We start from the raw sequence: 16,472 nt of genomic DNA, 5'->3' as shown, positions 1-16,472 counted from the left end.
GTGTTGGTTCCCACCAAACATCAACATTAATCAGCCACAGGTTCACCTATGTCCCCTCCCACTTGAAAAACTTAAAACAGCTTTAAACATCAAGTGTTTTGAAAAGAAGTGATGAATAGAACTGGGGAAATGTCTTTCCAGTCCTCATTTTTCTGCAGGCTTGTTTATTCCTTCTTGTTTTAGCAGTTGCTTCAGCCTTGGTCACAGACATCCCCTGAGGCTTCTCTTTTCTATTTATTTTGCCCATTTAAGGTTAACATATTAGGAGTTTTGCTACTGAGACATTAAAATAAATACATCTGGGGCTTTCTCAAGGCTCCTGCACTGACCACTGCCTTCTTCCCTAACTTCACTGGCATCCCCTCAATCCAGGCGGTATTAAGGCTGCAGAGTTGAGCTCCTTAGCTATGTACCACGTTTATTTTTGTATTCAGAAAATAGAACCCTGCCTCTTTATTTATACCAGCTGAAAAACAAGAGTTAAAACTCATCATAACAAAGTGTCCTGCAATCACTATTTAAAGTCAACTGGCGTGAAATTTTACAGTAAAATTCAGTGTAATGTCATGACCCTCTTGGTCCTGGATGTGGCAGCTGCAGTATCCTTCAGGGTGGATGGGCAAGAATGTAACACTAAAAACACAGGTGATACCAAAACACTACGTAATGAGGATGTCATCTGTGTTGTTTTCAGTGTATAGCTCTAAAAATTAAGTTGGAGTGAACATCAGTACTATCATTTTATCTGTTCTATATATTCACTGCTGTGTAGCATTCATTGAGTACCAGGATCTTGGAGAAGAAAATGGCAACCCACTCCAGTATTCTTGCCAGGAGAATCCCATGGACAGATAAGCCTGATGGGCTACAGTCCATGGGGTTGCAATAAGTCGGACACAATTGAAGCAACTTAGTACAAGTACCAGGATATTAGTAATTGAATGTAGGCATAAAAAAGATAAAATCCTTCTCTTCTTGGCTCATATGTACATCTCATATCATTTGAGTGTATTGTTTTCGTGCTGATTTATTTCTCAAATTCTCCCTCTACCCTGGGGGAGACGGTATCATTTTATTTAGCCAGTATCCAAATTTTAAAATTTTTTGTAGGTTTAAATAAACTTTTTTTCCAGTTTATTGAGATATAACTGACATACAGTACTGTATAAGTTTAATGTAAATAACAAAGTGATTTGACTTATATACATCAGGAAATGATGACCACAGTAGATTTAGTAAACATCCATCATCTTATATAGATACAAAATTAAAGAAATAGAAAAAAATATATTTCTCAATGTGCTGAGAAATGTTCGGATTTTCTCTCAACTTTCACATATAATTGCAGCAGTGTTAATTATATTTATCATGTACATTACATACCTAATACTTACTTATAACTGGAAGTTTGTACTTTTCAGCTGTCTTCATCCAATTTCCCCTACATCTACCAGTGGCAACCTCAAATCTGATCTCTTTTTCTATGAGTTTGTTTGTTAGTTTATTTGCTGAGGTATAACTGACTTACAATATAGTATATTAGCTTCTGTTACACAACGTAGTGATTCAATATTTCTATACCTTTCAAAATAATCACTACATTAAGTCTAGTTATGAATCTATCCCCATACAAAGATATTACATAATTATTGACTATATCCCCCACACTGTACGTTTCATACCATGACACCTTTATTTTGCTGCTTGGAAGTCTGTACCTCTAATGTCCCTTACCTATTTCTCTATTTTAGCCACCCTCTTCGCTTTGGCAACCACCTGTTTGTTCTCTGTATCTGTGACTCTGTTTCTGTTTTGTTACATTTGTTAATTTGCTTTGTTTTTTTTATTTAAATTTTTTGTTTTTTGCTTCGCCATGTGGGCTTGAGGGATCTTAGTTCCCGGACCAGGGATTAGCCCTATGCCGTCAGCAGTCAAAGTGTGGACCACTGAGCCACCAGAGAATTCCCTATCTTGTTTTTTCAATTTCATATATAAGTGAAATCATACACTATTTGTCTTTCTCTGCGTGACTTACTCACTTATATCCTCTAGGTCCATCCACATTGTCACAAACGGCAAGATTTCCTTCTTTTTTATGGCTAAGTGATATTCCATTGCACATGTAAGCCACATCTTCTTTATTAATCTATGGATGTGTGGTGGCTTATTAATCTATGGGTGCTTGGGTGGCTTCCTTATCTTGGCTATTGTAAATAGTTGAGTTCAGTCGCTCAGTCGTGTCTGACTCTTTGTGACCCCATGAACCGCAGCACGCCAGGCCTCCCTGTCCATCACCAACTGCCAGAGTCTACCCAAACCCATGTCCATTGAGTCAGTGATGCCATCCAACCATCTCATCCTCTGTCGTCCCCTTCTCTTCCTGCCTTCAATCTTTCCCAGCATCAGGGTCTTTTCAAATGAGTCAGCTCTTTGCATCAGGTGGCCAAATATTGGAGTTTCAACTTCAACATCAGTCCTTCCAATGAACCCCATGAACAGTATGAAAAGGCTATTGTAAATAACATTGCAACAAACATAGGGGTGCATATATCTTTACTAATTAGTATTTTTGTTTTCTTTGGATAAATACCCAGGAGTGAAATTGCTGGAACTTATGCTAGTTCTATTTTTAATTTTCTGAGGAATCTCCATACTCTTTTCCATGGTGGCTGCAACAGTTTATATTCTCACCAGTCGTGCACAAGATACCCTTTTCTTGGTATCCTTGCCAACACTTGTTATTTGTTGTCTTTTTGATAACAGCTATTCTGACAGGTGTGAGGTGATATCTCATTGTGGTTTTGATTTGTATTTTCTTGAGGATTAGTGATGGTGTGTGTCTTTTCATATGCCTGTTGGCCAGCTGTATGTCTTCTAGGGGGAAAAGACTTTTCAAATCCTCTTCCCATTCTTACATGGGTTGTTTGAGTTTTTTATGCTGAGTTGTATGAATTCTTCGTATATTTTGGATATTAATCCCTTATCTGATAAATTATTTGCAAATATCTTCTTCCATTTAGTAGGTGGTCTTTTTATTTTGTTGACAGTTTCTTTTGCTGGGCAAAAGCTTTTTAGTTTGATGTAGTCCCGCTTGTTTATTTTTGCTTTTGTTTCCCTTGCTTGAGGAGACATATCCAAAAATAATATTACTAAGTCCAGTGTCAAAGAGTGTACTGCCTCTATTTCCTTCTAGAAGTTTTATGGTTTCAAGTTGTATATATATGTCTTTAATCCATTTTGAATCTATGGTTGCACATGATGTGAGAAAGTAGCCCAGTCTGATTCTTTCGATGTAGCTGTCCAGTCTTCCCAATTGGACATTTTAATTTTATTATTATTTACTGATCCATGAGGTATAGATAATTTTTTTTTAACCTATCAGATATTAGAGTGCTAATGTACATGGAAACTCAGTGTGTGGTATAGGGGAAGTTCATGTTCATTGACAGTAGGCCCTACTCAGGAGCTAAGGCAAAGTGACTAGGGTTAAACAACTTTCAGAGAGCTCTTCCCCTTAGAAGAATTGCTTCCTGAAGAGCTTATCCTTTCTCTTTGGTTACCAGGGTATAGACAAATAACAAACTCTAAAAGTGGGCTCAGAGAATATGCCAGGGAAAGAACTAAGTCATCTTACACATCAAACAATACTATAAATATTTTGAAACTTGTTTTCTACAACAAGCACCATTTTCCCAACCATTTCCAATAAATTAATCTCAGCTGTCATACAGTAAGCACTCCAATGGGTAAAACCACCACATCTGATACTGAAACAGAACTGGGTTTAATAGTCATCATTTATTTCTTTCACTTTAGTAAAAATAGATGAATCTTACCTTTGATTACTTGCTCAAAATACAAGCAAGTACATTGCTTAAATACATTAAATATTCCCTGGTAATAAATTAACTAAATAATAAATTGAATATAATAAATTAAATAATGTAAAGTAATAATCTCAAATAAAATAAATAATGCAATAAACTGAATAATGTAAAGTAATTATTTCAAAGTATCAGTGTTTCTTAAAATTCTGGAAGAAGGCACATAACCATCAATGATCCTTTCTGGCTTAGAGAACAAAAACTGTTACTATCAACGTTTGTGAGAGCAATTTAATTTTTAACCATGAAAACCCTATTCCATTTTCATCCATTAACGATCACCATTAAACAAAAACATGAGTTTATGTTTATGATAATAAGACCAATAATAATTGAAGTTTAACTTGAATAGAATTATAAATTCTGCCCACTTTTTTAAACTTTCATTTAAATAAGACTAACGATAATGTGACATTAGCTCACAGGTACACCAAAACCAAAGAAAAACACTTTCTTGATATTTTGCTCCCCACGCTAGTGAACAAATTAATACATCATTTTCTTTCTACAGGAAAACTGAAGACTTAAATAACAAACCCTCCAAGGTCAAAATGAACACAGGTATGCTGTCTCTGTTAGTTTTAAACTCTTCAGCCTCACTCTCTAAAAATCATCTGGGCCCTAAATCATTAGTTTAGCACTTGGCTGATCCTAAATGTGATACTGAGTTTCTGAGATAGTCGAATTCATTATTTGATTTCTTTGTTTTTGTACTTCAATCTTACAGCTATCAAAAGTAGAATTTTCTGTTTTGCTGTCTGTTCTTACTCCTTTTTTTTATGTAATTATATCATGACATTAACTCCTATAAACCCTAGGAAAAGGTAGTATATCATTCAATGCATATATTTGAAAACTCTCACTTAGTATAGGCTAAATTCATAGGCAGGTTGCTCTAGTGAGAGAATATTTATTTATTTATTTATTATTTTTTTTTTTTTTCTTTTTGCCTTTTTTTTTTATTTATTTTTCAGTGGGTTTTGTCATACATTGATGTGAATCAGCCATAGAGTTACACGAATTCCCCATCCCGGTCTCCCGTGAGAGAATATTTAAAATTCTCCATTCTATAAACATTTTACATTGACAGCAAGAGTAGATAGAGTGCCAAAAGGTCATAGGAAATCAGCTTAATTAATCAATAGACATAATACACTTAGAGTCTTAAGTATTATATTTTTAGATGTGAGAAGAGTGTATCTCCAAATAGCTTAACACTGGTGCTCTGAACCCCATATTGTATACAGATTAATTGTAAAAAAATTTTGTAGTACTTGCTAGATACATATGATTTTTTCCCCATAATATAATTATTTTAGTTTACATTTTCAGCTTCTCCTTCTCCTGAAATTCTTATATTCAGTATTGAATAATTCTGGAAAGCAAGTTGAAATTTTGTAATTTTCAACTGTATTTAGAAAATACCACTTCCTACCCATAAGTGATCACAGCAAAGGAGAAAGCATAGTGTAAGATATTTTTCTCAAATCAAGCCAGTTGTTTTTCTTTGCTGTCTCTTGTTATCAAAATGCCTCGAGGGAGGATTAACAACCACTGGTGAGAACCAATACCTAATCCCTAGATCAAGTGTAGAGACATGCGCTGTGAACGTGATTCTGTGGCTGCCCCTCAGCAGAAACCAGCTGGAACCAACCTCTGAGAGTTTGAAGTCAGCTGGCCCCTACGCAGTCAGCTCATAGGTGTGCAGGCAAGATGAGTACATTGGAGACAGTGAACAAGTACAAGGAAGGCTTAGAAATCAACAGAAATTGTAATCCTGAAAATGAACCAAGTCAAGTCATTTGGACAATTGGAGATGTGAGAATTATACACATGGGAAATGAAAGGATAAATATTATTAGGCAAAGGAGACTGAAGAGAGCAAATAGAACACAGAGCCCATCACTGAGCTTGTCTAAGTCATCCTGTGAAACTGCACAGTCACCCCAGTGGGTCATGCACACGAGGAAGTTACATTCACCAATTGTTCTGCAGCGTCTTCTTGCAGACTTAAGTTGAATGTAATTTCCCAATATTCTTCATTTTGTGGAGTCTGATTTTCCTATTTATTATAACCTTATTATGACAGATGTATAATATGTGATTATATTAAGTATATCATATTTGTTACAATCCATTCAATAATTAACCTAACTATTCATAGAATTCAATCCTCAATAACAAAGTAGGCAAATAGAAATTTGTAAATTTGTTTAGTTCTCCAGGGTACTTGAATAAAGTTACGGCTCTAGTAGCATGAATATAACCCTCTAAAGCATCCTCTCACTAAAAGGAGTGAGCTGGGCTCTGTATGGGATGTTAATTTGGAGATATTTTAATTATATGAGTGAATTTACACATCTATATATGCATGTAAATATGTTATTCAAACATACACATACAAAATTAATTAGAAGTGACTGGAACCCTTTGTTTAAAATGCCAAAGTAATACTACAATGTTGCTATAAAAACATACCGCTTTTGAAAATATATATAGAACTATAAGAGCTTCCCAGGTGGTGCTAGTGGTAAAGAACCCACCTGCCAGTGCAGAAGTCGTAAGAGACAAGGTGTGATCCCTGAGTCAGAAAGATCCCCTGGAGGAGGGCATGGCAACCCACTCCAGTTTTCTTGCCTGGAGAATCCCATGGACAGAGGAGCCTGGCGGGGTACAGTCCATAGAGTCACAAAGAGTTGGATACGACTGAAGTGATTTAGCACATGCACACAGAGAACTACACGTGTGCACGTGTGCACACACACACACACACACACACACACACACACAGTTTTTCAACACTGTAGGAAATTGAAGAAAGCATTGTCACTGTATCTCAAAACAAAGCAGAAATCAGTTCCCAAATATCCAATAAATAAAACAGGTCTCCATTATCTACCTATCAATCATTACAGAGAAATATTACTATTTCAGTGTTCATGTGTCAGCCACTAAAGTTTTCAAAAAAAATAAGATTCTTTCAAAATAGCTCTTTGTTTTTAGCCCAATACATAATAAACCTGCCAAGGGAACTGTGACACATTTCTCATACTAAAGTATCTAAATAATGTATAAAATATACAAAACATGCTGTATTTGTACTCTTGGAATTTTTGGTCCACTATTTTCGAAGGAAAATTGTTGCTGGGGAGGAGTGAGAAAAAGACATCAAATGCTCCATTGTATATGGTTTACTCCTGTGAGTGTTTTCCAGCAATAGAAGCAGCTACCAAGGGTCTTGCCAAAGCCCGGAAGTGTGAGCAGATTATGAGTGAGTGTGAAGGTGAGGGCAGCATTAGGGTTCTTTTGGATGACCTAAATATGTAAGATAGCATCCTCCTTTTGAGATCTAAAAGAATATCTTCAAGAAATAGCAGAAAGTATCAACACATAAGTAAGAAGAAACAGGATATAATAGATTTCTTCATTCCAGCACTTTCACCAATGCCTCAACTTTTCAAATTAAGCTCGTTACTAAACTGTTAATAAAGAAAAATTCTCCAATCATTTTACCAAGCTCTTAGAGTTACATAGAATACAAAAATTATTTAACCCAGAGGTTCCCACACTTTCTTGGTTGACAAGGCCAAGACAGCTCAATAATTTTTCACGCACGCTCAAGCCAAAAGAAGTACCTGATAGTTGTATTTATTAAGCAGTTAGCTGCAGACAGTTTGGTAAGTGCTCATGTTCTATCAACTCAGAAGCAATCTGAACAAAATCATACACTTCAATATACTTCCCCGGCAGCTCCAAACAGCCATGGTTATTTTAGAGCTTCCCTGGTGGCTCAGATGGTAAAGAGTCTGCCTGCAATGCAGGAAACCCGGGTTTGATCCCTGGGTTGGGACGATCTCCTGGAGGAGGAAATGGCAAACCGCTCCAGTATTCTTGCCTGAAGAATCCCATGGACAGAAGAGCCTGGTGAGCCCCAGTCCACGGACGTGCAGAGCATTGGACACAACTGAGCGACTAACACTTCACTTCATTTCATATACTTCAATTGAAAAAAATAATCATCTATCCAATTCCCTATAACCACAGTTACTTGTTACTGGGATACCTGTGTGTATTGGGTACTATAAAATTTCTCAGACTCAGAATTAGATTGTATTTCACTTCTCTCAATTACTGGCCCAGATTACTTTCACAGGGCACTTGCGTTCCACCACAACAATCACCAAAAACCCAGATTTACAAAGATGTGACCTCATCTAAAAGAAGATAACAGGATCTCTGATGTTGAAACTGGGAACTCCCTCAGGCTAGTGGTGGATGCAGTGTCTGTCTGATAGACATCACTGTGTTTTCCTCAAAAATGTGAACTATGTTCCCAAACCCTTGTGAATCCACTGTGGTGGGTGCTTAATACAGAGTTTTGGAAACCAAAGGTTTAACCAGTGACCTTGGGTCTCTTTATTCTGAACTTTTCCCTTTGCATCTCTGCTTGTTCCTCAGATGTTCAGAATTAAAAGAACTAGAAAATGTAATCTCTAGTAAATGAGAGCTTTCCATTCACACTGTCAACACCCCAGAATACTTAACCTTTTGAGACCCTGATAGCTGCTATATATTGCGTATTCAATAATATTACCTGTATTTTATTAGAAACATTCATCACAACCCCCCATGGCTATTTTCCATTTGCAGAGTTTACTAAAGTCCTATTGGTGCCTCTCCTGAAGATACATTTGGTTGTATGTTTTTACCATTTATGTCATTCTATATTTGGTCTTTGGTTTATTCGATTTACTTTCTTTTGTTGTCCCATTTCTCTGTTTTATTATCTGCATTACAAAATTGCTATTTTTAGTATATATTTAAAAACATATTTTGACATGAGACTCATTCTACCAATTTAAAGTTTTGCTGACCTTACTACTTGTTATTTTACCAACAATTAATTCAAATCATACTTTCAGCACTCAGTTCCCTCATGTTCAATAAATGAAGTGGATACACTCCTTAAGAAATAAAGGAAAGCAATATGCAAGACTAGCATGTGGCCAAATATAATAATTATAATATTGGTGGTTATAGAATTTATCTCTTTTTTTATATCTTTTTGTTATAGCTTTCAAAAAGAATTAAATTTAAGTTCTTGTTCTTTTGGTTTCAGGGGAATGAGCAAAACTATTTATTGCACATTCCAGCTACAAAGGAATGTGGGAACGGAATTGGAATCTGTTCCTAAATAGAACATTAACCTTCCAATTTTAGAAGTCTTGTTACGCTAAGCTTCTCAAATCATATTAAAATAGCTGATGCGTTTTCACTTCTTTTACTTCATGCTGTGATTTGCATTATGTGTAAATACATAAATCATATACTTATTGTTCAGAAGTATGAATACTAATTTTTTAAACATGGTCATTTCAGTACTGTATATATCAATGTTGTTTTACCTCAATTAGGCAAAATTTCCCATAACTAATAATAACTATGGGAAGACACAGAATGCTTTTCTTTATGAATCTTACATATCAAATGTATTATGCCTATAACAGGTAGGTAAGAACTTTATTTCAAGAGGTCCTTTGAGCTATCTTCAGGAATCATAATAGCTCAAATACAGTAAAACTGAAAACGATGGATATGAAAGTATGTTATACCATAGCTCTTATTCCTGAAATACAGGATATTCATAACTCTAAAAGCTAGTTGCACTGCTTGTAAATTTAATAGTTGAATTCAAATGGTATAGACAAAGTTCAGTTCTATACATAGTGTTCCTCAAAGAAAAACCATAAAACATTAAGTATAAAATCTGATTTTTTTTTTTTTTTAACTAAATCATTGGCATCTATTTCTAAGACATAACCCTGGTGTTTCCCCTGTTTTGTTTTGGTTTAGTTTGGGGTGGGTGTAAATTTTGCAGATGCATTCCATGGTTACTAATGCTGACTGTTCATCTCTCTCATGGATGTCTGTCACATTTCACTGAGATGCATGATACTGCATGTGCTTTCTCCTTCGCTGTGGCCTCTGCTATGTCATTTTTTTGCTTCCAGATAGCGGTGGGTGTGCTCGCAAACGTGCTGCCATGTCTGTTACATTAACATCTGTGAAGAGAGTTCAGAGTTCTCCAAACCTGTTGGCTGCAGGTATAATATCACTAACTCACAGAATGTCACATTTGAATGGCTTTCTCTGACCTTTCTCTCTTTCCAGAATTATCCTGTTTGGATGATGAAAGTGGCTGTAAATACCTTTCTAATGCCCCACAAGTTCTTATTTTTCTTGTCTCAAGAATAGCTCCTATCCCTTATGACTGTTTTGCTCTAAAAATAAAAAATGTCAAAGGGAACTGATATCTTGTAGAAAATATTTTAAAAACCTAATTAAAAACAAGTCACTTGCCAAAAATGTGTTAAGTAGCTGCAAGTTTTAACTAAGCTTTTGTACTGCATGAACTAAAGTAACATAATATTTAATTAAGATAACTCATAGGTACTTTTCTTGTTTTTTACCTAAAAACTGTTGAGGGTGGAGGCACAGAGTGGCAGAAGTGGGATTTGCAGGAAATTGAACCTTTATTAATTTGCTTCTTTGTCAAAGGTCGCAAATAAAGTGATAGAATATTAACTTTGAAAGAGACTTTTAATCTTCCTTTAATCCAATCAACAAAGAGCTTTCTAATATATATTTTTAAACATCTTGGTCCAATTAAAATTAACATGAACTCACAAGTGTAAATATACTCTAGAAAGTAACTGGGAGTGTGATATTTCAGCATCCACTGAAGTGTGTCTTTTTATAATAAATAATCTCTCATGACTTCAACCCTAGTCTCTCTAGACCCTGAAATATACCCATATCACTAGATGACTGGTTAGTTGGTTGGTCAATTTTATTTTTCCTTGGTTAGTTGGGGTTTCCTTTGGCTTTTTAAATAATATTCATGAGTTTTGGAACAGAAGTGGGGAAGGGATGAAGGATATTTAAATAATTCTAAAAATTCATATATTCACCTTAAGCAGTAATAAGATAAAACTGAATTCTTGCAATAATACTGAGGGGAAAATCAGTGTTTGATATATGTTTTAATTATATATCATATTTAATTAATTCTAATCTAATTGAAGTAAAAACAAATGCACAAACTTTCATTAGTATATTTTATATACCCAGAGTTTTAGATCTAAGATAATGTTTGCCAAAAAAACAAAATATATATCATTTTTTGCCAAATGATCTTTACAGCATTGCTCATTTTACCAGAGAACTAATTTCAACATTTCTTTTTCTTTTAGGTCGTGATTCTCAGTCACCAGACTCAGGTACCAAAAAACTATTCTGAATAACTACTACATTTGTTGTGAGTTTTTTTTAAACATATTCATAGCCACATTGTTACTCTTACAATAAACTTAAATTGCATACACAGTTATGCATTTTTAACGTCTAAAGAAAATTTCAATTTTGGAAATAAAAATAAATTTTACTTAAAAAATATGTTAAAAGTGAACGTAGATATTTTTGTATCCGATTTGTTTTCTCTTAATAAAAGCTTGGAGATGTTACAATGATCGAAATCAAGATACACTGAATGGAGATGCTACATGTTCCTCTCTTGCAGCAAAAGGTTTTAGAAGCGTTCGACCAAATCTACAAGAAAAAAAATCACCAACTCAGGTAATGCTGCACACTGCTGTCCACTGTGTTATTTTAAAGCATGGTTATTAGGCCACTGCTCCAGAGTCTCTTTTCTAGTAACATGCATATTTTGATATGTTTTATTCTTAATATGTTGTTTTTATATTTATATTGACTTGTATTTATAACATGGAAGGCAAATCTTAAGTTGAAAACAGTATATTGATTTTTCTTTTTTTCTGATTCAGCTGATAAAAGCACAACAGTTTCTGGTATAACTTTCAGGATATTTTCTCATTCTTAAAAAAACAGTTGATGATTTGGATTTCAAAGTTATGAGGCCAGCAATATATTATTTACTGAATAAATATGAGTTATGCAACTGCCCATTAAATTAACTAAAAAAATTCAGTGTTGGAGATATTAGTAAAATGGTCACAGGCATGAAACGTGTTATCAAAATGATGTGAGTAAATACTGTATATATACCTGAAGGTCTAAAAATATACCAAGAGAAAATATTTTCAATTTTAACCTAATTTCCCAGAAAGTAGATAGAGACAAACTTGATAACGTATTCTCTATAAAACTATTTTCCCCCAGAAGGCAACTATTGACAATAAATTAAAATGCATTCTAAATAAACATGATCATTCAATCTGGCCAACAAAATGTATAGCATAATGAGAAGGTGTGACATTGCTTTACTTTCTTTAAAGGGTAGAGTTAACACTGGTTTCCTTAATGATTAACTTTGACTTTCTCTCTGTTTTTCCTTCAACATTATTTCTTTCTCTGGATGCTTTTGGTAACCCAGGCACCCCTTCCACCACCCAGAAAAGAGAGCTTTTGTAGCTCCTTGATAACCAATCATACAAAGGGTGACATTTTAGACCAATTAGTAACTAACACACAAATTCCATCCTGTACAGAGTTCATTACTAACAAAACACCTCTCCAGGGAACTATGTATTCTAATGATGATTCTAGCCAGACAATTGTATATTCTGAAGAATCTAACACAACTGTGTCATATACACAAAAAATCACTAATCCACTACCACCACCTTCCAGCACAGGTCCCCCACCAAAAGCTGACATGAGTACCCCATTTCTCCAAGAGGACTACACCCAAGATTCTCAAACTCGGAGAATTTCCACATTGAAACTAATCCATAACCAGGATCCAGGAAGCAGCATCGCCTTTAGTCCTCCACAGTTTCCCAAATCTGTTGAAGTACCATCATTTCTCAAAAGGCCTTGCTCACCACCCGCTAACCCAGTGCCTGAGAAACACACAGCATCTCTTTCCATTCAGATAGCTCCCCTTTCGGGACACGATCCTGAAAGCCACAAACAGCCACCTGAGCTTTCTCCAGAGACTGCAAAGATACCTCTTCAGCCAGAGAGACAAAGACCTGCAGTCGCTGCGGCCTCTCAGTCCTCAGAATGCCAAGTGGTACCCTTCACTCTCCAATCTCTTCTCACAGCGTTCTGTAGAGACCCTAACTCCTTTGGTTTGGGCTTCTTATATAACCCGATGCTTTGGTAGTTTGCAATCAGGAAAGGAGAAAGAAACCATCTTCCTATTTAAAACCCCACCAAATTCATCAGTAAATTTCTAGGGACCTTTTAATTTAAAAAATCTACAGATCTTTTACCCAGAAATCATGTTTTGTAAGCTTCTTCCTTCTAGGTATTTATTAGAAATAATTGATGACTGGTTAACAATTAAGACTGCAAAGTACTTTTTAGGTTTTAAAGAAATATTGTTCATGCCAGATTTCTGAGTACTTAGATTTTACTTTATTTACATGGGTAAAATCTGCTAAAATAATTGTCCATTATAATTCACTTTGGCAAGAAACAGTTATCTTAATTCTAGCAGAGTTTATTTTCTTGTACTTCAAAATTCATTTTCATTGAAACTCGATAAACTTCTATGTTTTTAAGTTTATTATTTCAGAAAGTATGTTAATAAATCTTTAGTACTCAGACTATTCAGAAGTAAATCTATATTTTTCTTATATGTTAAATTCTCCCATAGTGTCATTCTGCTGACATTTATGAATCTACTTAGAAGGGAAATGTGTTCCTCTCCTTGGCTTTTTCACAAAGTAATGTAATGTGAAGAGCATAAGCTTTAAGGCTAAACTGTAGATTCCAATCCAAACTCCATCACTGGCTACGTGATAAGGCAACCACCTTAACTTCTCTGTGAGTCTGAACGTAGAAATAAGAGTATTAATTAATCCTTAATTCATAGGCTATGAAAAGAGTAGGAAGTTAGTAGAGGTAAATTACTTAGGATTCAGCAAGCTCGGCTTAAATGGTAGCCATTTATAAGGACATACTAGCAACTGCAGCAGTAGTGGGAGGCCAGAAACACCCGTACTTGAGTAAATCATTTGAATAATGGTATCTACCGTAGCTGTGCTATTAAAAGTCATCCAAGACATATCCTTGAAGCAATGTATTTTTTATCTTTATAGAATGTCTTCAACAGACATCTGATTGACATCAACATCCTTCCCACACACACCCACCCATAAAGCAGAAACTTTAAGCTTAGATGATTAAAAAGACAAGTGGGTGTTCCTACTAAAATACCTCCTTCGTCAGTGCAAATTCTTTGATTTAAGGTAATATCTTCTGAGAGCCCCTATGAAATAATAAAAACAGTAAAAATGACAATAGCAGCTAACAAATACCAAGAGTTCACTATATGCAGGTACTGTTCCAAACCATTCACATTTATTAACAACTTCCACAATCCCATGAGGTAGGGAGCAAAATCAAGCTGAGACACCACAGACAGGGGTGGGCTAGTGTCAGGGAGCAGACTTACTTGCGTCCAAGAACGTGTCCCTGGGAGCAGATGGAGAAGTCAGAACAGACACCACCACATTCACAACTCAGTTCACGCATCTGACATAGTCTGACTTTTTTAAATTGCTTTATTATGCTTAGAAACATAACTTGAGAACTTTCTTCCCTATGGTTTTGTCACCATCCAGGCTGACCAGAGACAGCTGGTTTCATTATACAGTCCCCAGGGAATCAGCATGATCCACAAATCAGGATTTGAGATGCTGTCACTTTGATTCATTTAGGGCTTCTGAGGTGGCACTACTGATAAAGATCCCGCTTGCCAGTATAGGAAGTCATAAGAGATGCCAGTTTGATCCCTGGGTCGGGAGGATCCCCTGGAGAAGGGCATGGCAGCCCACTCCAGGATTCTTGCCTGGAGAATCCCATGGACAGAGGAGCCTGGTGGGCTACAGTCCACGGCGTCACAAAGAGTTGGATGTAACCGAAACAACTTAGCACGCACTTTATTCATTCAACAAATATTTATTGGGCGTGTGTTGTCTATTCTAGCCACAGAGCTGGATTTGAAACCATTGATGATTAAAGACTTGTCGATGGCAGCGGGAACTAATATTAATAGAAACTTAGATAAGTAGATCGCATACATTAGAAGGAGATTATGTCAATAAACTAAACAGCACTGAGCAGGAGTGAGGGGAGCAGGGTCCGTGTTAAATAGGGTAGTCAGAGGGCCCTCATGCAGCAGACAGAGCAGCTTTGAAGGGGGAAGAACTTTCCAGGCAGAGGAAATATTTAGTGTAAAGGCATTCAGGCTGAAGCACGCTGGGGCTGCTCAAAGACCATCAGGGAAGTCAGTGGGAAGGAAAGGAATCAAGTGAGGCTCAGAGTAAGAGGAAGTCAAGTCTGAGGTAACAGAGGCCAGATGGCAGAAGTTCGAAGAAGTCACTGTAAGGATTTCAACTTTTACTCTCAATGAAAATGGGAGTCACTGGGGGGATTTAAGGCTATGACTGTCATTACTTGACTTACAGTCTAACAGAATCATTCCAGCAGCTCCGTGGAGAGCAGACTACAGGAGGGTAAGACAGAGGGTAGGCAACCCAAGCAGGTGGCAACGGCAACAGCTTAAGTGAGAAATGGTGGTGGATCTGAGCAGGGTGGAAGCAGGGGGGGTGATAAGAAATCGGATTCTGAATGTATTTTGAAAATACAGTACATAGGACTTCCTGACAGATTGCATGTGGGAGGTGAGGGAAAGAAAAGAGGCAAGGCTGCCTTCAAAGTTTTGCATCTTTGCAACAGGGAAATGATGGAATTTGCCACCCTCTGTCCCCTGAGACTGGATAACCATGGATAGAGCAGGTTTGGGGAAAGATCAGAGGTTCCATCTGGGACCTGATAAGTTTGAGGTGGGTTTTAGACATCCATGTGGACAGGTCCAGGATGCAACTGGATATAGGAGTCTAGAGATCTGGTGAAAGGCCCGGGTTGGAGATACAAGCCATCGGCTTATAGATGCTTTTGCAGCCATGAGACTGAATGAGATGACCAGAGCATGGCTGCAAAGAGAGGAGGAGCCCCAAGGACTGAGCCCGAGGGTGTCCTGATAGTAAAAGGAGGAACCAACTAGGAGGGACTAAAGGCAGTGTCTGCTAAGGGACGAGGAAATCCAGAAGATGTGGCCTCCTGAATGCCAAGTGGGGAAAGCACATTAAGAAGAGATGGCTAACTGCACAACTGATGCTGCCGGTACATGTGTAACATGAGATCTGCTAAACCACCACTGACTTAGAAGGGGGGAAGGGGGCTTTCTCATGCTCTCTCGTGAGTTTGAGAGAGACTGGGAGGAGAAGAATCGGACAGTCAGCTCCTTAAGGGGTTATTAATGTTAGACCTTTCATTAAATGATTACCCTTCCCTGAGCCTCACTTACTTCATCTGTAAAATGGGGATAATAATGTAGCATTCATCCCATACTATTGCATGGAGGTTTGAATAAGACACTGCCTGTAAGGAGCTGGGTACAGTGACTGCCATGATAATCCCTCAATATGGAGTAACTGTGGTTATTTTAAATACCCTTTTCCAACTGTGCATCTGATTGGGGAAAGGAAATACATTATTTTCAACAATACATTTTTTGAATGGGTGGGATGAAGT

At 36.6% G+C, this 16,472-nt stretch overlaps 1 protein-coding gene across 6 annotated transcripts in view; it reads left to right on the top strand.

Annotated features, from left to right (window-relative positions):
* The window catches only part of SORBS2 (sorbin and SH3 domain containing 2), a 170,911-nt gene that overhangs the window by 71,241 nt on the left and 83,198 nt on the right, over positions 1-16,472 (top strand). For 2 of the 6 annotated variants that reach the window (XM_065947084.1, XM_065947089.1), the window contains exons 2-5: positions 4,396-4,445; positions 9,896-9,988; positions 11,138-11,164; positions 11,395-11,519. In XM_065947084.1, coding sequence (XP_065803156.1) covers positions 4,436-4,445; positions 9,896-9,988; positions 11,138-11,164; positions 11,395-11,519 — 255 coding nt within the window. In that variant the 5' untranslated portion in view covers positions 4,396-4,435. Of the gene's footprint in view, positions 1-4,395; positions 4,446-9,895; positions 9,989-11,137; positions 11,165-11,394; positions 11,520-12,297; positions 12,940-16,472 lie in introns of all 6 variants that reach the window. The other 4 variants (XM_065947079.1, XM_065947083.1, XM_065947088.1 and 1 more) reach the window with 4 other exon arrangements.

This window comes from Muntiacus reevesi, chromosome 10, assembly GCF_963930625.1.
Source record: "Muntiacus reevesi chromosome 10, mMunRee1.1, whole genome shotgun sequence".
Taxonomy (NCBI): domain Eukaryota; kingdom Metazoa; phylum Chordata; class Mammalia; order Artiodactyla; family Cervidae; genus Muntiacus; species Muntiacus reevesi.
This window is presented reverse-complemented; position numbering and strand designations above follow the sequence as displayed.